Below are 22,602 nucleotides of genomic sequence, written 5' to 3'. Positions count from 1 at the left end.
TGGAGGATTTCAAAGACGTCATATTCTACCTGAATGGAAGTGTTTGTGAGCAGGGATTTGTGGAGCGTGAAGTTTGCAGGTCGATAATTCTCATATCAGAGGCTAAGCAAAGTGGCGATTGACTGATGTCAGACTTTGGAATGTCTACAAAAACGCACCTTTTATGACCCCCACTTTTTCGTTTCATTCACCAACACCGAAAGAGAAAAATGTCAGTGTTCCTCTGCGTCGTTTAATTGGCGTGTGTTCAGAGTAGACATATATTTTGAAGGGGAATGGCAGAGCGGAAAAAGTCGTCACGTAATTACAAACTGGGAATTGTTAATGCCATATACAATGCTAGGCGTGAAAAGCAGTGCTCTCGCAATTGTGATGAAGCTTAGGGTTTCACTTGCCTTATCGTTTTATTACACAGATTTAGGATTAAGACGGGACGGCAGTTACGAAGGCACACGCAGATCTGAAAAATAGCTTGCCCAATGGCAGGGCGGGAAGTCGGGTTCAGTCCTTTCCGCTCTGATATTAACTTGTTAATGGCACAAGGAGTCGTATAACACCTTCGTAGAGAGAAACACAGAGCGTTTTCAACTTATGCATCACGCTTTGCTTTGACTCAATCTTTCAGTTTTTATTACCAGAAAGGATGCATTTGGATGCAGTATGTAGGCAGGCGAAGAGGACAAATAACTTATTTTCTATTGTACTCGTTATCTGTCCTGTCATTGGCTAAGAGCCTGCAGTTAATTTTGGAAATCAGCGCAACCTACTGATTAGTTTAATTATCTGCTAGCAGATAACTGACTAATTTGAAGGTTGCGCGCTAAGCATGATTTTCAAGAAAAAGGTCAATTGGGATCCTTGCGGCGGAACAATTATCAAATTCGGCTTTTGCGATATCCTAAATAATCAATGTCTCGGTCAGTGTCATCAGCCTCGGCCTTCGTCTTGGCTGACAGCACTTACTTCGACCTTGATTATTTCGTATATCACAAAACCTCATCTAATAATTGTTTAATAGTAACTGTCCTAGTTTATTAGAAGTTTGTCTGTGCCTCGCAGGCGCCAACGAACATTCTGGGAGCCATGATGGGAGCTATTTAATCGGGAGCTTAGTTTGTCCCACGATCGGGACATCATGAATTAGAGTCTTTCCCACTAAAACTGCGTTCGAATCTTAAAACTTTGGTGCAAACTATTATGTTTGATCTACTTCAACAGTAAGAGCCAAGATGAGGCAAATCTTAGACAAATAAAACGTAGCAACGATAAGGATTTAGGAGTTTATTTATCTTTGAACATATTTTACAATAAACATCAACCTCATCGATAAAGATCAACCAAAAGGAACCTAACCCAAAATCTGAGTTTCCATAATTCTGTTTATTCTGTTTACTCTATTTTACTATATCGTTTGACAAAGTAATAATTCCCAATTATTTAGGAACAACTGCTTTTTCAACTCGTCGTAACCTATATTACACATTATTACCTTATTTTTTACTGTTAGCTCTAATAATGTAATGACTCATGACTGTATAAGAAATATAGATCTATATCTCAACAGATTATTGTAATATACAGCAATTACGTTGGGTTATTTTCTCTCCCTACATGCTTCCATTTTCCAGAAACTTACACAACGTAATGACCAAGAAAGTTTTGGTTCAAAAAGGATTGAAAAAGAAATAAATTCAGATAAACAAATATTGCCGTCATTAAACTTTTTACAATAAGCTTTTTTTTGAGGGTTGAAATGGTTTTCAGTAAACTCAGTCTTCGTCGTTGAAAAACGGAGGGTATGCTGAGTTTTCTATTGTTATTCTTATTCACCATTCACGCAGTTAGATAATTGTATTCAAAGGTTAACAGTAGTCAGTTGCGATTGGAGGAAAGTTTTTACTTGTCCACCCTTAAGTATTGAAAAGCAGACGTCTCGATTACTGGCCCCTTGGTGGCACAAATATTTCACTTGAAACTTTTACTTTTATGAACTGTCTCTTGTGTTCAGTGAATTAAAGCTATCCACGGGGGCTCCAAAAAGTAGGGTTATGGTCGCATTCTGGTGTGAAATTATACCATAAAAAAGTCCGTCATAGTACTGTGACTTTTTTCCATTGAACAACCCTGAGATGTTCTGTTCTTAAATCACCGAATGCGTCGCATTAGTGCTTCTTTCAATCATCGTTCTCGACAGTGCGCACTTTATCATTACTTTCTGAGCTTCCTTCTTGGCTGACATCACTTGTGGTTTGTTCCCTGTCCTTGGCATTATCCCCTGCAGATTTTGCAGACACGTCGTGTTTCTCTTCTACATTCTGCGTCACTTCCTCACTTGCACTCCCGTTGTCAGCAGTTTCCTCGTTCCCAGACCCTTCGTTACTTAAAACCTTGTCCCGTTTGCCTGCAACACCGCAGCAATCCCTCGGACAGTAAGTGAAGCAGTTTCTTTTGCAGCCCATTGGACAAACGGGCGCCGGTGCAATCACTGGAGGCTCGTACATTGGCGCCGGCGGCGGCAACGGCAGCGGTGGTGGTGATGGTGGTGGTGGCAAAGCCTGCAAGAAATCATCATTATTTTATACTGCTCTTTGGATAAATAATTTTCATGGGAAAATTATGATCCAAATTTCGTTCTTTCATCAAATCAAATAAGGAAATCACAAGGAACAGAATGTTTGATAATTTTTCATCTTTGACTGGTTGTTACAAATTTTGAGGAACTTCCAAAGCCAGGTTCCATAGTATTGAGAACCATACAAAATCTGAGATATTTTTGAGACAGAATTACATAGAGGTTTCGGCGCTACGTTATCAAAATCCTGGGAGCATCAGGCGTAATTATAGACCGTTTAATAGACCGAATATAATTTAAGATGTACGATGTCAAAAGTACGCGTCGCCGCACAGAAACAGACACGACTAACGTATGTCGATTTTGTTTTTACTGAAACTGACATCTGGAACTTGCTTCGTAGCTGATGGCTAAACAGATTAACTATGTACCCACGGTACAACACAACAGTAATAAAACTTCTGTAACACCAAGAATGTCCTTAATCTAAGAACCCCCTGTTTAACGGATCTAACGTCCAAAATGTTTGGATGTAACTTTTTTGTTGCATTCTTTAAAACATCTTGTTAGGAATTGTGGAATGCAGTAGGCCCTTTGCAGCTAGTCAATAATTGCGTGATACAATTGTGTGATACAAAACCATGCCATGTTGGAGAGCAAAAGTCACTGGGAGAAGATAAACAAAGAAAAATTCCACTTAAAATGAGGAAAGCCTTTTGATCTTCTTGTCCTAGTACTTCCCTTGCTCTCCACTGAGCATGGCAGTTTTGTACCACGTAAATGACTTTTGCAAAGAGCTTGTTGGATCAGGTTTGAATGGGTTAAACTTTTGGTCTCGTTCAAACGAACCGAACACCATGCAGGAAGATGTTGGACTGACATATTGGGGCCTTTTAAACGAATCCTAGAACATGATATTCCTTGACTTACAGGTGGGTATGCTGGGGCAGGAGCCATTTGATTTTGTGCCATCATGTTGGGATCGCAGCAACAACAGTCCTGACTGAGGGAGCATTGCGATGTACATGGGCCCATGCAGTTGCCTTGACAAGGGACCATATCCATACTGCTATCATTGGTGAACTTGTAAGTCCAGTTGTATCCATTAAAGGTCATATCAATGGCGTTGTAACTTTGAGGGGTGGCCTGAGGCTGAGCAGCTATATCCAATAAAAAGATGATTAATTTCTTGCAAAACTGTAAGCTTTTGTTTCTATATTGTTTTTGTAGGAAACCATAATCGGTGATTGGGTGCTCGGTGGTATTTTCAAAGCTGGCGAACAAACTTCATTATGAGTCGTAATCAATATTGAGCCGCTACCTAATGCTCATAAATCTCGCCAACAAATACCTTGCCTGCGCAAAATCTGTTAAAATTTTCTTTCATAACATACTTATAGTGTTCAATTTTCTAACGGGGAAATAGTAACTGGAATATTAGTTAGCCCGCCCGTTGTACAACTATGAGTGTAAGCTTCTATACCTGAGCGTTTTCTTTTTTATTACGAGTATGTATGTTGATACATCTGCAAATAATTACCCCTTGATTATTACTTTTCTTCTTTGTCAACCTTTTATCGAAACTAACCTCGTGACTGTGAATCGTTGGTGACTGGCAGCTCTAATTCAAATGAAGGCCTGTCATCATCTAGCGCATGGTCATTATGATGTGGGTGATGATGAGAATTGATATGATGATGGTGATGATTCTTTATGTGACGAGTTCTGTTGAAGTGTTTATGGTGCAAATGTTCAACTTGGAAAAAAATAGTTTCAACTTAGTTTTTACTTAACCATCATCAAAATAGGTTGTTCTTTAATTGACCGTTTAAAATTCTAGAGATCGAGAAGGCGCGCACTTGAACCAGTAAACGTCAATAGTTTTCTCAGTCTTTTTTTTATACATTTCTCCGCTTTTCGCTACCTGCTTCGGAACTAGAAGACGTTTTGAAACAGTTTCTCACGTTGCCAATACTTCATTCTAAGACTGTTTCATCATTGCAACAGTGTTGAAACGATCCACCAACCGAACGATTACGTGAAAAAAAAAGGAAACTGTAATTAAAAAGCAATATAATTCTAATATAAATATAATTCCCGGTATGTTCACATTTTCTACTTTGTCAGCCTTATTGTTAGTCTTGATTTTTCAGTCTTTTAAGGTTTAAGGAGTCATTCATGTACATTGTAGATTTTGCTACATTTTTTGGTGTAGGAGAGCAACGCTATTTTGGATTCTCTTTTGTATTTTATAACAGAAATGACACAACTTGATGACAGTGGTAATAGTGATGATACCAAGTGATGTGATGATGCTGGTGGAATTGATGGTATGTACGGAATGTGTGTTTGCTAATTATAATAACACAATAGCTCACCCCATGTAAGATAATCCGGATTTAGGAAACTGGAAAAGGATTGCTTGTGGAATCAGGAATCCGGGAATTTATTTCTCGTGGAATCTGGAATTCTGGGCTTTGAAATGAGAAATTTAGCTTAAGGAATCCAGAATCCTGCTAGCGATGGAAATCTGAAATCCAAGTTCCACTGACAAGGAATCCAGAATCCAGTACCTTGAATCCGGAATCCTTCGCGTGGAGCCCAGAATCCAAGACTGTCTTGGATTACCTTACATAGGGTGAAATAGGAAGGAGTAAACAACCATAAAAGTATCTAAAATTGGCTTGGCCACATCTTGTAAGAGACATAATATGCTTCCTAGAGCATTTTTTGTACTTTATCTCCTGTTGTATGCTAACGCGGAACAACAGTCTGCCACAAAACAACCCAAAGGGGTTATTTCTTGTTTATCACACCTACCTGGTGCCTGTGGGGGGTTGGGTGGTGATGGCACTGGGGCTGCAAGGCTGTTAGTATCCAGCGCCGGCGGATGATGATGATGATGGTGATGATGATGTCTGTGAATACGGTGATGAAATTTCTTCAAGTGATGGACTTTCTTGACCTTTTTATGGTGAAACTTTTTGGCCTTCGGTTTCTTGCTGTCAACTGGTGTTACAATGTAAGGGATTTTAAAGTGCACCAGGAAAGATCCGTCCTTGTTCTTTTTAGGTTTGTCTTCCTCGTCGTTATTCGATAGAATTTTCTTTGCTCCGAGGTGAAGTAATGACATTTCTGTGGAGAAACCAACGGGATTTAAATTTCAGCTTGATAAGTTTGTGGCCAAATGCAACCCATTCGTATGATTCATTATTTCATGTCTTAACCAAGATAGCTCACCGCCAGACATTTTTCGCAATCGTTGACATGACTTAGGGAACGTGAAGTATGAATATGAAGTTATTTCCATTTTTAAGTGTCCTCTCTTACCTTTCTCTTTGTCGGCTTGTATCTTTTCGGCCCTTTGCTTCGCATGATGACCTTTAAAACAAAAATTGAATTAGAGTTTATTATACGGCTATAATAGAACGCGCGCTCTCATTGGCTGTTTCCTTGTAATAATTCTCTTGTAAGGACCGGGCAATAGTGGCTAGGTGTCCAAGTCATATACAATCTGTGTTTAACGTGATAGTGGACATCCTTATGGACATCCATGTTATGGTAAATTGACAGCTGTCAAAAAGGGTATCCGCTTACCATTGTCACCTGACTGTATCGCGGGCTCAAGTGTACAACTAAACTTAAATTGTATCGTGTTAAAGAATATGCGGTATGTCTCCAACACCGTATCGTGTATGCCATTTACATTGTTACAGTTTAAAATGATATGACATTCGGAGTTCATCGTAATCTTTTCTACCATGCTTTCATTACATGTTTAATATAGAAGGTGGAGAATTTCACTCATGAGTTGGGAGAAAAGTGCTATCCTCTATTCTGTCCAACGTACCGACTGCGTCGTTCAGAAAATCAGTCACCTCCTTGGCAGCGTCACTAACCTTCCTCCCTACGAAAACAAAAGTAAGTACAATCAATCACAGTACAACGGTCTCAGTATTGTCTCAAGACTTCTTTGGAGAATGTTGAGACACGTGAAGACCACGTCGTGTTAAACGATATCACTCATCAAAGTTGATAGAAAGGATTAAACAGCTTCAACATTTCAAAAAGGAAAGAACTGTTGAGACGGTGTTAAGCCAAAGTTTCAAACGACTTTTAAACGGCACTAGAAGAGTATGGGACATCGCCTTGAAATTTCATCGCCTTTGGTCATTGCAAAGGAAGGTGACACTCTCAAGTAACGAGTAGGGGAGGGATTGACATATACTGCCACCCCCCAATCTAACGCTTAATAGAGATAGCAGATACGAGCTCGCGGGCTCCTCTGGAACGTTTTGTCACGTTCTTATCGCCATCCTAAATCACCTGACGAACCCTTAGACTCCTTCACCTTATAAAAATTTCGCGACGGAATCTAAAACATTAGCTTTATTTAAGCGTTTCTTCTCCTTAGAGATTAACTTAATTTAATCGGGGTTGAACCAGTTGTCAACTTGTTGCTTGTTGTTACTAGATGCCGAAACAGTGTTGAATAGGGGGGGGGGGGGGGGGGGCAAACAATGTCAACATCGCTTTCAATAAATGTCGAAAGGAGAATGTTTCGAGTTTGTTACATTAGGCAATCTAGATAATTATACAGTCACGCAATAGTGTTATCAATATGGTACGGGGAGAGGGGGGCAGGAACAGCAATTCTACTTTCAACCAACAACTGCAGTTGTAATCTCACTAAAACCACAAATTGTATATCTGCTGTTCCAAAGACCAGACAATCTTCAATCTTCCTTGGTCTCCAGACCGATAAGCTCTCACCGTCTGATAACGCATACAAGCAGATAGTTTAATCCAAATAAATTTGTACCTACCTATTTTAGCATCTAGCAACTTAAGCACAGCTCTGCCGGCTTCTTGTTCAACTGTGTGATAATCTGTTTTGTCTCGTTTGCTTCCCGGTACAACTGAAAAATGGCAATAAAAGCCAAATCAGTCCTTCGTTTTATGGATGCAATCTGTGCCTGGGCCAAAAAAAATCACTTAAGCTGAATAGACTAGTTGCAAAAGCCTTGATACTCAAAACTGTTAGAAATGTCCACTGCCTGTCTTTGGAGGTTATTTCCAGGGTCATTATTATTATTTGCCAAGCAATTTGCAGTGTAACTGATCGGCAAATCGTCCTTGCCGTAGAGAGTGAACGAAAAACAACAACCACAACAACAGCAGAAACAGCAGCAAAACCAACAGCAAAAAAAAAAAAATAATAACAATAAAAAACACAAGCAAACAAACGCGGAAAACAACATCCAAGTAGCAATCAAAGCAAGCACGTCTACTTCAAAATTATTATTCCTTTTCTCATTAATATCACTATTATTTCTATTTCTATCATTATTATTGTTATTGGGGATTGCATCTTAGAATAACTGAATATTTATTTAAGTCAATAACATCTTGACAGAATAGTCAACTCTTTTAAACAAAATATATTATGGTTTCGGTATGAATGTACTGAAACTCATTAAGTCTATCTTCGGCTAGATATTGATACTACTTAAACTTTGCTGGAAGTCCTACCCTTATTTCTCTATTTCCCTATATTTTATTGGGTCTAGAAACACCCTTCAAGAGTTGCATTTCTCCAAGGTGTGAATGCGTGAACTCATGCGATAAGACTATAAGTGCTATGCCCTTTTCAAACTGACAACTGACTTTAAAACTGAAGTGTCTCAAATATTTACTACACTGAAATATTCTTTTTCCAATAATTTTGTGTTGATATTCAAAGTTGAGATTTTGACTTAATAATGCATCTGACAGAGAGTTGCGTTGTTTGTTTAAATTTGACCTCATGACTAGACAGAACAGCAACAATAGATCTAAGGTTTTGCTGATCTGAAGTATGAATTGTTCACTGCTGAGGGCTTACATAATACTTTTTAGGGATTGAGTTAATTTGTGTTAAACAGCACGCAGCAGATCATCAACCAATTCACTATGTGACATCAACGTCTCAAATGAACTTCCCTGAGTCGACAGGTAAAATGGACTCGGTAGGAGAATGGTTTGTAGCCTTGAATTTACTTGTAAATGTAGTCCAATTCAAATGAGGGGGAATGATAAATTTAACCTCACCTTTTAAGTTCTTTAAAGCTTTTCCCTTCTCGTCGATAAAATCAGAGTCATCAGCGGGAACACAGAGGACAAAAGTCGAACAGAGGGCGACAAACAAAACTCGGAATAACAAATTCCTCATTTCCTCTGCGATTTCGGTACAAAATGAAAATAATGTGGTCAAAGTGTGGTCTATGTTTTAAACGTGTTTAAGGGTAGAATTTTTCAAAAGACCATTTCAGGAGTATCCTTGTGCAAATTTTCAAAATTTTCAACTAAATAGCACAAAGAAATCTCACTACCAAGCCACAAGAGATCGTATTCGTGAATAATTTATCTGAAAATTTACCCGCTATGTTGCTAGTCAAATTTTTACCGCCAATCAGAAACCTCCCAAGTTTGAGCTAAGAAATTCTCGGCGTTAAATAAGAACGTGAGGGTATCTTATATTCTAACGGAAATCAAATGATTTGCAAGTGGTTGCTGTTACCTAAAAAATAACAAACAAGCTAACAAGATTTGAAAAGATCATGCGTTTGTTTTTAGGCAATCGAAAGAGGGGGATGAGTAAAGGATTTAGAGTATACGAACATTTGACATAGTTAAACTTGTTAAATATTGTAGAATTAATTAAAAGTGTCAGCCCGAGATAGACTAGAAACTTATTGCTTTGGAAAATACAAAACAGCAGTAAAGACTAGTCAATAGATAAAAGACGTAAAAGACCGCCTTTCGACAATAATTGTAATTGGGATTTAGAGACAGGTACCGGTGATTTTTAGTTTGCTTATGAAATAACTGAATTTTACCTGACCAGAGGAAAATCTCCCCGAACTAAGACATATGCAATCCGAGTACAAATATTTGTACAGGCTTGAAAATGTTGATAAAATTCTTGTCAATTTTTGGAAATGTTTAATCTCACACGTTCTAGCAAGTTTGGGAGCCTACAGCCTGATATTGTACATCCATGTGACCATCCATGTTGTGATCAGTTGACAGCTGTCAAAACAGTGTATCGGCTGACCAGAATCGCCTGACCGTATCGCGGGCTCAGTTTGTTAATATCCTTTATGGCTTGCTGCACGAGCATTCAAGGTGGGGGAAATTCTGTGTTTTGATTGGTTACTCGAGCGGGTCTGTCTTGTCCAATCGGCATTTCCCGCTTTGTTCCCCTAAGAAGTCGTCTTTTGGTCACTGATAATAAAACCTTTATTGACCAAGCGTGAGATCAAGGTGGCTGGATCTTGAACTTGTTTTACTTATACCATAAACTTTCGCTTATAAGCTCTGGGTTTATACAACGATGTATTACCGAAAAGGCTCTGCTTACACTGGGGCAAAAGTCTGGAACGCATTACCAGACGAAATAAAATGCGAAAGATCCATCGGAGCTTTTAAGGACAGACTAGATTTTCCCTGTCGTTCTATAGTAGTTAAGTTTTTCACTGCTACTTCAACACCTGATAATGTTTATTCCTAAGTAGTTAAGATATTGATCAATATTGATGTTTAGTATAATCACATTGATGAATATCGAAAATTGAGCGCTATGATTGCCTAAGAGCTTCGCTTCATCCCACTATAATTACTGCGCGGTGATTATAATATGGAAGGCTAGCAGTTTTCAAAATGGCAGCCAGATTTGTCGATGTTATAACCTTTTTTCTGTATAGATGGGCCTATACCACTGGTGGTGTTGTGGTTGTTGGTTGGTGGGGGGCGGGTATAAGTGGAAGTTTACGGTATGCCGCCTTAGCTTTCCTTGGCTTATTGTTCGGAAAGTTGGGCTCATTTCCAATCTCAATTTGCCGTTGGCTTAAGAGGACGCGTGATCTGGTTGATTTGCAAGCACAACACCAAGCAATATTTACTGACTTCAGTATGTGTGTATTTGTTGTCTGGCGAAATCATCGTCGTATCTGCCACATACAGGTTTGAAAAAACAAAAAAATGAAAACGCCAATTGCTTATACTTTTCAAATGTATCCCTCCGTAAAAAAATTCAGAAGAATTTGTATGTATCTAAATGAAATGTGTTGTGTGAAAGGTAAACTTTATAAAATAATGAATTAAGGTATAATGGTGACTACTGTTCTATGCAAAGCCCTTTAGCACGTTGAAATAAAGTTTAAATAAGAGTAGTATAGGCACACAGTCGTACACTAAAACATATTTTTAATTGTTTGTCTAGCCAATGAAAGAAGACTTTGCTAAGATTTTTTTCATCGGCTTAAGTCCTAAGAAAAATACCCTCTTGTGTTGCAGACAATTCAGCAAGGGTTCATATAAACCAGTATCACATGGACTGGATAAAATAAGTATCAGAAATGTTGTTTCTTTAAAATGTTCGGGTTAAAGATGACGTCCCCGAAAGTGGTCACAACATTTATCTAAAGATGTGTGTTTTTTTTTCTGATGTCATTGCTAATGGCACATGGCGATCCCTGTCGTTATAGATCTCGTCTTGCGATGATGATGAATCAAAGACTTTTTTCTACGGCAGCACGTCGGAGGACAGGGTGGTGCACAGTTTGTTGCGTAGCAACTCTGATCACATGAGGCAGGTGGCGCTTGAGGGACAAATGCTGGCTGTATCTGACCAGCGGGTGGCGAAAATCCCGGCTGGGGTCCCATTGGGGGATACACCGGTTGGGGAAATGCTGGGGCCGGGCCCATAGGAGGTGCGGCTCCCATGCAGCAGTCAGGAAGGTAATTTGGTGCACATGTCTGGGGGCATGGACCTGCTCCGGATCCTACTGGAGGGGTAGGGGGTGGTATAAGAATATCCGCACAACAGATATCTGAACATGAAGGGGCACAACCAATTGGATCCTTGCATCTGGCGGGATCACAGTATCGAGGTTGTGGACAAGGATTGCTCGCCGATGGAGGTCCCGGATGTGGGTGGCCTCCCAGCGGACCAACTACCTTATATGGTAGTGCTTTTGCGGTTGGTTCTGGTGAAACTATAGAAAAACAGAAGAAGGAAAAGATTAACTTGCACTTTTGACAACAACACTACTTAAAGTTTCCAAAAGTTGACCTTTCTGGCCAAAAAGAGAAGTAAAGAGCACATTTTGTTACCTTAAATGTAAAATTTGTTTGCAATTTACGGAAGCTTATAAACACTTCAAGGCTTCCGAGCTTTAACTCAATCTCCTAAATGTGTGCTTCATTTCTCTTTCTTTAGCTTTTTCGACTTTTTGGTTTGCATTTTGTTGTTGTTGTCAAATATACAAGCTTAGAAAGCTTAGTGAGAAGTTAAAGATAGGAAGCCTTGGAGCAGAAAGAAGATGCTAGTCAAAGAGGCTCTACCATGCTGTCTAAAACCATCCGTTTAAGTTGTCTTAGAAGAAAGGCGTCCACTTTGACTCGTGTAATTCGTGGGTTAAGAGTATAACAAAACAAAATTTAGATATTTCTACGTTCATTTCAATGGAAACTACTGGAGGTTAGAGTTTAAAATTGAATGATTGTGATAAAAGTGATGATAAAGTCGCGAGTTTAAGCGAGTTGATAAAAATCTTTTGAGTTTTTTTAAAACGATTCTAAATAGCATGATACTGCCTCTTTCAAAGTATAAAGAAACATATGCCAAAATGTTTTAATCATCGCAAATTTATTCCTTAAAGTCATTCTATAAAATCAATTCGTAGTTTTCTTTGCAAAGACCACAAAATTTACTTTACAATTTAGTGCAAATAATTGGCTTATCAAAATGCAATTCATTACAGAAATACGATCGGAGCTAGTGATAGTACTCCTGGGGTGCAGCATTGATCACGTTGTGTATAATTATGGAGGAGAGTGCAATTGATGTAATTCTATTTACAGCTGAGTTTATGAGTGGTTATAAAGTCGTTTTAGTGGTGTCGTTTGCGTCCTCCCTTCTTCAGGTCTCCTCTCTTGTGGTGCTTGCAGCATTGAGGGGGGCACTGAGGTCCACAGCCATCTACACAGGTCTGTCCGCAGAGCACAACCGGAGGACCTGAAGGAGGAGGTGGTGGTGGAGGAGGGGGAGGGGGTGGGGGAGGTGCCTGGCAACACGATGGAAGGTTCAACGGGGCACAGGAAGTGGGGCAAGGAGCTGGCATGGGTGCTGGCATGGGCATGGGCATGGGCATTGGCATAGGACAGGGGGCAGGAGCGGCACATGGAGGAGGTACAGGTGTGCTACAGCAGTTCTCCATACAAGCGGGTGCGCAGACCTGTGGGCAAGGGGCGGGGCAAAGTCGTGGCTCGGGAGTGGGGGTAGGGACAACTAGAGGCGGAGGAGCTGCACCTTCTGTTGGTGGTGGAGCTGAAAAAAAGGAAATGTAAAATTTCAGTTAGAATATGAAGCCGCATCAAACGCAAATGACAATAACCTATGTGTGCAAAAACGAAGGCTTTTTGGGACATACCAGGAGGGTACATACGAAATAGCGTTTGACACATGCGATAAACATTAACATATCTTATTTTTAAAGACAGTTCATAGTGCGTATATATACCTAATTCAAAAAAGGTTACTTTGGCAATTGGGCACTGGTCATTTGAACATACCGAACTCACTGCAATGATTTGCTTGACTGCCCAAAAAACAATAGCTCCCTTTGCGCTATTCTCAATGCCCAAAGCAACCTTTATTGAATCAGCTGTGTACCGACGTTTGTTTTCGCTCAGTTAAAAGAATTGTTTCATTTTACTTCTTTTTCTCAAAATTGCTTCATTGTTACTCATTTTTCTGTTATTACCAGGATGAGATGATTTTCGGGGGATTTGACGTCACTATCATAACAACATCTTATCTCGCACATAAGTATATTTTTTACGAGGTTCGCCCCGTGCAAACTTAAGTTAAATTTATAAGCGCAACAAAAAATAAGTACTTACCACCAGATTCTTCTGCGCTTCCAGATTCGCCACCTATGAAAATATTAAAATAAGACTTTTTAGCGGCAGAATGCCAAGTGATTACATGTGATTTAACGACCAGCTCCCAGTTGGCTTGCTTGCTCAATTGCGTAGAGCGCTTCACCAGTATCGCAGAGGTCAGGGTTCGAATCCGGCTAGCCTGAATTTCTTTTTAGGTTCTTTGCGCAACTGCGCTGCATAAGTTGGGTGTTTAACAGTGATGATCTTCTCTGCATTATTTCCTCATCCCGCGGTTCAAATAAGTGGAATTCATATATTTATCATTTGTGATTCTTTTAGATGAAAAGCTGTGTCTTGTATTTCGTTTTTCAAGCTAAAACTTGATGTGGACAATCATGTCTTTCAACGTATGATATCGTGTGAAACCTGAAGTTGACTAGCCATGGGAAAACATTTTTCATAACTCCACCAGGCAGATGTAATTATAGGAAAATAAATAATTATTGTAGATGCTTAATATAACTTCACATTTTTATCTATGCCCGAAATTTGTAAAAACCCCAAAGTTCAGATGCTAACAATTTGATACAAACCTGGATTTACTGCTCGTGTTGTATTGTGGTCCATTAATTGCTTCCACACGAGACCCGGTAACACACACTACACATTTCACTTTAACAAGTCAACCTCTCTGGCTTAGGGGAGGGGTAGGTGGACAGTTTCCCAGAAACCTAAACTGATTCCATTATCCTATAATTTGGATGCCGGCTATTACTCATTGTTTATTTAAAAAAACCCGGAATATTTTCATTCAAGATAATTCTCTTCTACTTGGTTTAAGTCAAAATGCGTTACGGTGCGAAAACTTCTCTTACATAACCACGGGGATACCACTTACCAGCACTTCCTGAAGCATCGTCCGCAACTTCGTCTGTAGGAGGTGGTTTATCGTGCTTCTTTTCCTCTGTTGTTAGAAGTTAAAGAAAGCAAATCAAGACCGGAAAATATTTTGATAAAGAAAGACACGATCAGTATGAGAATTAGCGGGGTTTTTTTGTCGTTTTTCCTTGTTTTCTCATCTTGTTAGCTCCTGTAATATTGAGTGTTTTTATTCTCGAGACATATTAAGCAAAGTTAAGTGACACTTGTGATCAGTTACTATGTTTAAAATATACCAACAAGAGCCAGGAGAGTGTCCGTTCAGTTCTAGTAAACTGTACTGATTAAAAGGAGACTTACGTAAATTATGATATCACATTGTCTATGGTAGTTAGGTTGCTTCAGTCTAAAGTGGAGGAAGTTTGTGCGCTTCCAAGACACTAATATCACTAGAATACTAATGTTACTTGGCACATTGTTACATGTAGTATCAGCTTCATACCATAATACATAAAGTATGACATAACTAATATTTCAGTACGCGATCCTCTATAAAATAGTTTGCCTTATTAGGTAATAAAGGTGTTAAATATCAACTCTAATCGGCGAAAGAGTATAGCACATCAGTTAGGACTCTTCAACTCATTGCAGTTATGCCATGGTTAAAAAATATCGTGGTTTCTCTTTGGCTGGCATTTCCAGAAACTATTTATGCAAAGGGCTAGAAATTACTGTCAACATGTACTGTCTTTCAGTTTTTTAAGTGAGATCGTATTTAGTATGACATGCAATCTCTTTCAGTTTTTAAAGTTAGATCGTATGTAGTAAAATAGTATGGAAAGAAGCAGTCGTCTTGTTAAACAAGTCGTACAAACCGTCAGGTGTTGGAATTGTCGTAATCTTCATGTATGGACCAAATCTGTGAAACATTAAGTGAGTCTTTTCTATTACCTGTCGGATGAATTCTTGCAGAAATTAGATCTTTTAGAAGCTTACCGTGATGGGATTTCTTGAGTTGTTTTTCTAGATGTGGAGAAAAACAACGGCTATTAGAGAGTGATCCTAATGTCTTTGAAGACGAGTGGTCTTTAAGAAGTCAAACGATTCTAGTATTTTACAGGGCAAGATGCTTGTTCGTGAATGGGTTCCCTGAGTCACTAAATGTACACCTATACTACAGGCGCCAATTTTTCGAAAGGTGGATAGCGCTATCTACTGAATAAATCACTATCCACTGAATAGCGCAATTGGTTTCCCTAATAATTATCCGATGGATAGTGCTATCCATCTTTTGAACAAAGGCCAGGTATATAAGATGTAGTTAACCCAGAACTGACATTTAGGATTTGAACCAACCTAGACTTTATTGAGTTCCTTAAACAACCTTTCCTGATTTCTTTGTTGTGCGATAAGGATATATGGGCACGATTTGCATTTAGTTTTGATGATTAACGCTAGTATTTTTAGAGTAATTGATATTTCGAATGTACCATAACTGCAATTCTGTAAACCTATAGCTAAATGAAATAATGAGTCACTTGGAACATATACGAATTCTAAATCTGTACTGTTACGCTTTACAACACAGAATGTGGACATCACGGGGGAAATGTGGTTTTTACTCCCTTGTGAACAGTCCTTTTTCTGACCAGCTTTGAATTTCTGAAATTAAGTATGTGATTCCTTTATTGTCAAATATCAATTTCAGTGAACCTGGGAAGAAACGGGGATCCTTTTTTGTGGACCACAAACTAGCTTATTGTTCAATTTAGCTTGACTGTTCTAGGGAATAAAATATTAACTTTTTCAGTCTAACTAACCGTAAAAGAAACAAGCCCCCTCTAAACTTGAAATCACACACTTTACAAGCCAAGGACTGCATATGAGTTCTCGAGCACATAACAAAAATGCTCCTTGTGTAAAATTCATCACTGCAGTGGCTATTACTTTTACTACCCTACAGCTAATGAACACATATCGCGACATCCAACAAGGCTGGCTTACCTTTAAGCGACTTAGCGTCCACAAGGGCAAGCCCGAGGAGGACCAAAACTATGAAATATCTAAGCTCCATCTTCCTGAAAAATGAATAAACAAATGGTACATTTTTCCTTAATGATCATGATTTGGGAGAACTATGAATTGTGGTTAAAATTGTTTTGGCTCGTTAACGTTATGGTTCATGATCTTAAAGAGTTTCACTTTTTTTGCCTACTCACACAGTTTTAACCTCTTCTGGTTGAAGAGTCAAAATTCAAATAAAAACCTAACTGCTAATAACTAAGTCTCTAAAATTACCAAGAAATGAAGTTCGTACCTCATGTTCGACAGCTCTTTCTTTTGTCTGTAGAAACACAGCCGTTCGTTATTGATTCTACGAAGCTGTGAAAGTAGGACAAGACAACAAGCTTCATTATTTACTCATGATGTAAGAATAAACATTTGGTTATTGACCGGTTTTTTACGGTACCGGTTGTTATCCATTGTTCTCATCAGTTTCTCGTGTTGAATTTTTTATGGACGGAAGAGAAAGTGTATGGTAAAGCAGGAACCAAACAGCGTTATGGCCAAAGGGCTTTACGCAAAATGCAACATCAATTGCATTTGACCTTAACTATGAGGATCGTCCATTACAAGACAAAAGGACAAGAGAAATTTTGCTCATTCAAGGAGGTAGTATAATAAAAGCTCTTAAAGACCAGAAAAGGTTCCACCTAAGGGATTGTTCCGTAACACTTGAGTGGACTCAGAGCATCAGACGACATTTTTCATTTTAGCAGCAGAAACCATAATTGAATTTATAACTCTTTTTATCGATCTCCAGGCTATATTTTTGTTTCAAACTATTCAAATTACGCTTCGTAATTTTTAATTTAGCGTTAAAGGCCTGCTGCCCCTGTAACTTATCGCGGCCGATTGTTCTTTGTTTAAAACGACAATCTCTCTATCGTAACTAAACTTCTTATTTTTGTTTTTCGCTTTTAAATACCTTCTGTCTTTTTAAGTTATCGCGGCCGATTGCTTTTTGTTTGAAAATACGATCTTGTTTCTGATCGGCCCTTACAACATCGCCTGTTTATTGACGTGCGCATGCGCGTGAACGAAGGCAAATTTGAACTTTGATTGGTCATTGTATTCTCAGTTTTTGAAATATAACAATAACAAAAGAAATCTCGTCTTTACCCTTTGTTGCCTCGAAGCATCTGCATTATTAAAACTGGCTTGGCGACTAGGGCTATCCGCATATTGTGCAGCTTTCAACTGATAATGGACGGCAATTAAAAACACTTAAACAGCGTTAAGGTAATTCCCTTGAAAATTATGCACTGTACAGATTTTTTTCAAACTTGGCACAAATGTCAGCTATATATAGAACATTCAAAAAACTGCATTAAAAAGATGAGTTCGCCGTGCTTGTTTTCGTCTTGTGTGCCTGTAATTCTGAGTGATTTTTCCAGTTCCGCGAAGTGTTCGAAACTTAAACAACCGTCAAAAATTCTTATTTTATAGCAAAAACTGTGAATCTTACTAAAACCTATAAGATCACTTGTCTGTCGGGGCTATATTTTTTTCAGGTAAGAGACCTCAAATTACCAGATCTTGAAAAACTGCAGAGAAATGGACAATTTTATCACCATCTCGTACCTCTTTGTGGCTCTAAATGCGGAAATTCGCGTCATTCACTATAAAAAATACAACTTCTACTATCCAGATATTTTTCTCCCTAATATATATAGATATTTTTTGTGGCCATAACGAGTAAAAAAGACAAGCAAAAAAGGGGGTCACCGTTCTCTTTTCATAGCGAAACGGCAACAAAGGGATAATTTCCACCGGCTTCAAATGATAATTTTGGGCGAGAGGAATGGGGCGAGTTTCAAGACAAACACCTTTTTAGCCCGGCGGAATTATCAAAATCGCCATTGAAAGGATTAGGACTACAATAGGGTCCATAATTACCTCTTTTTAGGCGACCGGTGAAAATTATCGCTACCTTTGCAGTCGCAATGTTATGCGCACTAGGTAATGCGCAGTGCAAAACGAGGGAATTACCTTAAAAATCAATCTGATCGTCTGAAACACGAATACCATTAGGCTTCTGAAGTAGCCTTCAATGTTAGGCACTTATACGGCTGCTGGCTCGACTACAACGGGTCTTACTTGAGCCAGTGCATGCCTGCTTCCAGTTTGCTCCAAAAAACAAGGCTAACGTTTATTGCGCGTCTTGAAAATGTATAAATCGCGTCCTCTTTTGGCAAATGACACAGAGGAAACGCTAAATGTCTGTCGGATGATACACCGGATACTGGTTACAGTGTAAGAGAACTGCAATACCACACGAAGAATAAGTAACCCAAAACCGCGATGGCCGAGGAAGAATAAATTGACGCTAATACAGATGACAAGAATGATAGAGATGGTGGAAGGATCAGAATTTGTTAGAGGTTTGCTGTGCCGCTTGACCAAGGCTATCTTACCCGTACTCGAAATGGAGGACCGCAGTGTTCCAGGGTTTCGGTTTGTCGGTTATCCCCTAGTCTGTCGCTGTTTTCTATCGTTCATGGAAATTCCGTTGAACGTTCGTGTTAATGGTTAGACGTCTGTAGAACTAAGTTACAACTCTTCTGGAATCCCAGTTATTGATTATTATTAGTTCTTTCGGTTTCTGTTGTCTTATTCTCCGAGAGATGTTTTTGGTTCTCCTTTTGTTGACATCGTAGTACTCTGAGAATTTCAAAAATTTCGTTATCTGGCAGATTAATTTAACAAAACCCAAGGAAATGTTCCAGTCTTGTTCAAAATGTTCTTCAGTTTATTACTTTTCAATGTGAAATTACAAGAAACTCAAAGGGAACGGTTTAGAACACAAAAGGTCTTTTCCATTTCATTTCTTCACTTTTTCCCATAAACGGGACAGCAGCCGTTTGGTGGGCCGGGTGGGGCGGGTTGTCCAGGAGGTCCGGGAGCTCCAGGGGGTCCTGGCGGTCCGGGATCACCCATAGGGCCCCTTGCTCCTAATATCCCCGGTGGTCCCATTGGTCCCATTGCTCCCGCTGCTCCCAGTTGCCTTTTGGCTGCAACAAATAAGGTGATAATGATATTTCTTTGCGACTGTTATGCAGCTCTAGAAACTGTTTACAAAATATCCATTTACAATAATTATTTCCGTGTGGATATAAACACTTGTAAAGAAATCCTCTAAGATTTTCCTGTCTTTTCACAGTTCTTTTGCTTCCAAAAGTCTAGTACTGTTATAATATATTATACGGACTATGTTAGTGAAGTTGTTGCTCTTTTCTCAGCTGTTTAGGACCCAGACACCTTAGGACATACATTATTGCACGACTAGAAGCAAATCATGCGATAAATCGTTTTTCATTAAAAAAAACGTAACACTAAAGAAAGACCTGTCGACTACTTACTGTTGAACGCGCCCGCGGAGCAAAGCAACCCAAGTGTGATCAGTAACAGGAAGCGGAGATCCATGACGACCCTGAAGAAAAGAAGATATAAGGAATACTTTTTATGAACTCGTTGTGTTTTAAGCTAAAGCGTTTACAGCATGCGTGCGTTTCGTTTTGTTAACTCGCAATCAATAATGTCTCAAAAGAGGCCAAAAATTATTAATCTTTTCAGACATTTTGATTGTCTCTTAAAAACACCAATACTGTCACTAGTAAGACGGCGGTTGTAACATGCTGTCTTTAGAAACGTTTTCTTTGGAAATTTTAAACATACTTACGTCGTATAATCTTTTCTTCAAAAAAACTGCTTCGTAGTTTGTGATCGGTGAGTTTATCGCTCACTATGACTAAATCACTCACAAAAACACGTGATGCATGACATATTTAAGAGCTTACGTTTACCGACGTCCTGCTTGGTTGCTCATGTGTAGTAGAACACCATCTGGCCTTTTACTCGACACTCCGCTCAAAAGGGTGCGAAGCACATCATATTATCTTATTTAAATTCTCTTGTCTATTTTTGTCATTTGGCAAAACAATGAAGAGGCTGAGGGCGCGGTGATGTTACCTTGTAAGATAACAGCCCGATCTCAGGCAATTTTTGTTAAGCGATTGAGGGTTTAGTGGGAGACTTGTCTCGTCGGTCAGTCTTCGCTCTTACTTCCTTTCGAGTGTGTTGCGAAGCTTTCTTTGCTCACATCTAAAGGGACTGCGTCTTTTGCTGTGTTCCGTAGGTAATGGATTCGGAATTCAACTGTTTAAACCATGCGTCGTACCGACAAGATACAGTTGATGTTAGTAGGATAGAATCTGCATCAGATGACTGAGAAACTCATCCTCAATCGTTTGTTCATACTGCATGGCTCGTGTCTGTGAAGTCTACATTGGCAGAGTATAAGCAACGAGAGGACTCATTGTCTTCAATGTTCGTTATAGGCGCGGTGTCTTCGTTTCGTCTGCACATTTTGTCCAGCGCATCAGGCCTGAGAAACTCGGCCTTTTTGTTTATTGATAGTTGCTCGCTATACAATGCAATTTTTGCGCCGCTTATGAGAATGCGACACTACAAGATATTAGAGAGGGTCAGTTTTTTCAAAAGTAAAATTTGGGATCTTTACCATTCCCACTTCGGACTTCGGATCTGTAGTAGTCTGAAATTTTATTCGTCCCTTCGCCCCACCCCCTAACGAGCCGCGGCATTCCACGGATTGAAAATTATGCTACAATTTCTCTCTCTTCACCCATAAACTGGGGACCAGCATTCTGCCAGGGTTACGTTATAGCATCTCGTCTAGGGGCAGTAGAAAAACCCATTGGTGCTTCATGTTACTGAAACTGGGAAATTAGTTCCGGTCATGTGGGCCTTATGGCTCGAAGCAGTCCTTTACCGGGCGTTTTTTCATCGAGCCTTGTAAATTTAAACCAAGAAAATACTTTGCTCAATGACAATAGGCTTTTGAAATTTAACGATGAACTAATTAGCTAGACGATGATGTAAATATTGACTAGCTAAGGAAGCGGCAAAATGCGATCGAATAGGTCGCTGCTGGTTTTTGCTTGCACGGAATTTTAAAAGCAAAGTGCAGTTTTATAACTATTCTGTGACAAAACCGACAGCTGAGAATCTCAGTCAAGAGAAACACTTATACAAGTTACCTGTAAATAAATGGGTACATGTTAGAGTAGGTTGTTCCATTTACTTGCTATTTTATTCCGCATTTATGTAAGGGTGTCCGGCAGACGAAAATAATTTTTGTGGATTAAGAAGGCAGTATAATTTTCCAGCTTTTTCTATCTTCCCTTGGTGCAAGTCATACAAGAATTTCAACGATATGTGATGTATTTGTTAAACATATTAGGCAAATATATCAAACAGATTAAAAGCAACACTTGAAATTGTTATTATCATCATTCTTCTTAGTGTCAGTAAAACAGTTACAGTAACTGGCTGCGAAATTTGAAAAAAAAATCAAAAGCGTCTTTAAATAAAACAAACAATTGTCAGAATAATTGCATTTCTTGTTGTTTGCAAATGCCTCTGTTTATGAGCCACGACAAAGACTTTTACGCTGAATTTGATGCAGAAAATGTGTGTTCACGTTAACTTTTTATACAGGGTCCTGGTGGTCCGGGTGGTCCTGGGGGTCCTGGAAGACCCGGAGCCCCTTGGCATCCTACTGGTCCCATTACTCCTGGTGGTCCTTGGTTTCCGGGATGACCAGGGAGTCCGTAGATGGGAGATGGGGCAGGTTTTGGCATAGGCGAAACAGCGGGGATTGGCGGATTTGGCGGGGCCGGTGGTGGACTGCCACAACAGGTGGCCGTACATGCTGGGGAACATACGGGGTTGCAGCTTGTTCCGCAGGGAAAGGCGTCGCGTTTCACTGTTAAAAAAAAAAAGGTTCAAGAAAATGGCAGTTTATTTATTTTAGTAGTAATAGTGATGACTTCCTAAATAAACGCATGTTATTACTGATTTGCATAAAAACGGGACAATGACAACCGTCGTTATTCTTCTCTTGCTGGCATGCATTGCCTAAGTGGATTAAGTGTTATGTCAATTGTGACTCGTTTTAATCATTTCTGCAGAATGGCTTTGTTTACGCTTAAATTTTCTTCCTATTCACTCCCGAAATTCAGTCTGCGCGAATTATTTGTTCAGACTTGTAGTTGTTTATCAGGAACTATAGCACCTATGGAGTATATATATCCGTTTTTTACCACTTCATTACGGAGCAATCTGGTCAATAAAAACTC

General features: G+C 39.3%; 2 protein-coding genes and 1 long non-coding RNA gene across 4 annotated transcripts; all 3 read right to left on the bottom strand.

Moving 5' to 3' along the window:
* Positions 1 to 1,385: 1,385 nt before the first annotated feature.
* On the bottom strand, positions 1,386 to 8,953 carry LOC140930154 (uncharacterized). The gene is made up of 7 exons (XM_073379818.1): positions 8,663 to 8,953; positions 7,399 to 7,491; positions 6,423 to 6,479; positions 5,903 to 5,953; positions 5,393 to 5,707; positions 3,503 to 3,732; positions 1,386 to 2,555 (listed from the first exon to the last, which is right to left on the bottom strand). Exons 1-7 carry the CDS (start codon positions 8,781 to 8,783, stop codon positions 2,175 to 2,177), a joined length of 1,248 nt encoding a protein of 415 aa, XP_073235919.1. The 5' UTR covers positions 8,784 to 8,953; the 3' UTR covers positions 1,386 to 2,174.
* Positions 8,954 to 10,802: 1,849 nt separating this feature from the next.
* On the bottom strand, positions 10,803 to 16,794 carry LOC140930152 (uncharacterized). Of its 2 annotated transcripts, none has more exons than XM_073379815.1 (7): positions 16,698 to 16,794; positions 16,385 to 16,458; positions 15,332 to 15,403; positions 14,400 to 14,465; positions 13,520 to 13,552; positions 12,927 to 12,944; positions 10,803 to 11,610 (listed from the first exon to the last, which is right to left on the bottom strand). In XM_073379815.1, the coding sequence occupies exons 1-7, from the start codon at positions 16,700 to 16,702 to the stop codon at positions 11,069 to 11,071; spliced, it is 810 nt and encodes a 269-aa protein (XP_073235916.1). In that variant the 5' UTR covers positions 16,703 to 16,794; the 3' UTR covers positions 10,803 to 11,068. The 2 variants fall into 2 exon arrangements, with proteins under 2 accessions (XP_073235916.1, XP_073235917.1); XM_073379816.1 differs by having other exon boundaries at positions 15,377 to 15,403.
* Positions 16,795 to 19,172: 2,378 nt separating this feature from the next.
* On the bottom strand, positions 19,173 to 20,266 carry LOC140930150 (uncharacterized). Its single transcript, XR_012164820.1, has 3 exons — positions 20,124 to 20,266; positions 19,804 to 19,874; positions 19,173 to 19,455 (listed from the first exon to the last, which is right to left on the bottom strand). It is a non-coding gene; the product is annotated as an uncharacterized lncRNA (long non-coding RNA).
* Positions 20,267 to 22,602: the final 2,336 nt, after the last annotated feature.

Source organism: Porites lutea, chromosome 3 (genome assembly GCF_958299795.1).
Source record: "Porites lutea chromosome 3, jaPorLute2.1, whole genome shotgun sequence".
NCBI lineage: Eukaryota > Metazoa > Cnidaria > Anthozoa > Scleractinia > Poritidae > Porites > Porites lutea.
This window is presented reverse-complemented; position numbering and strand designations above follow the sequence as displayed.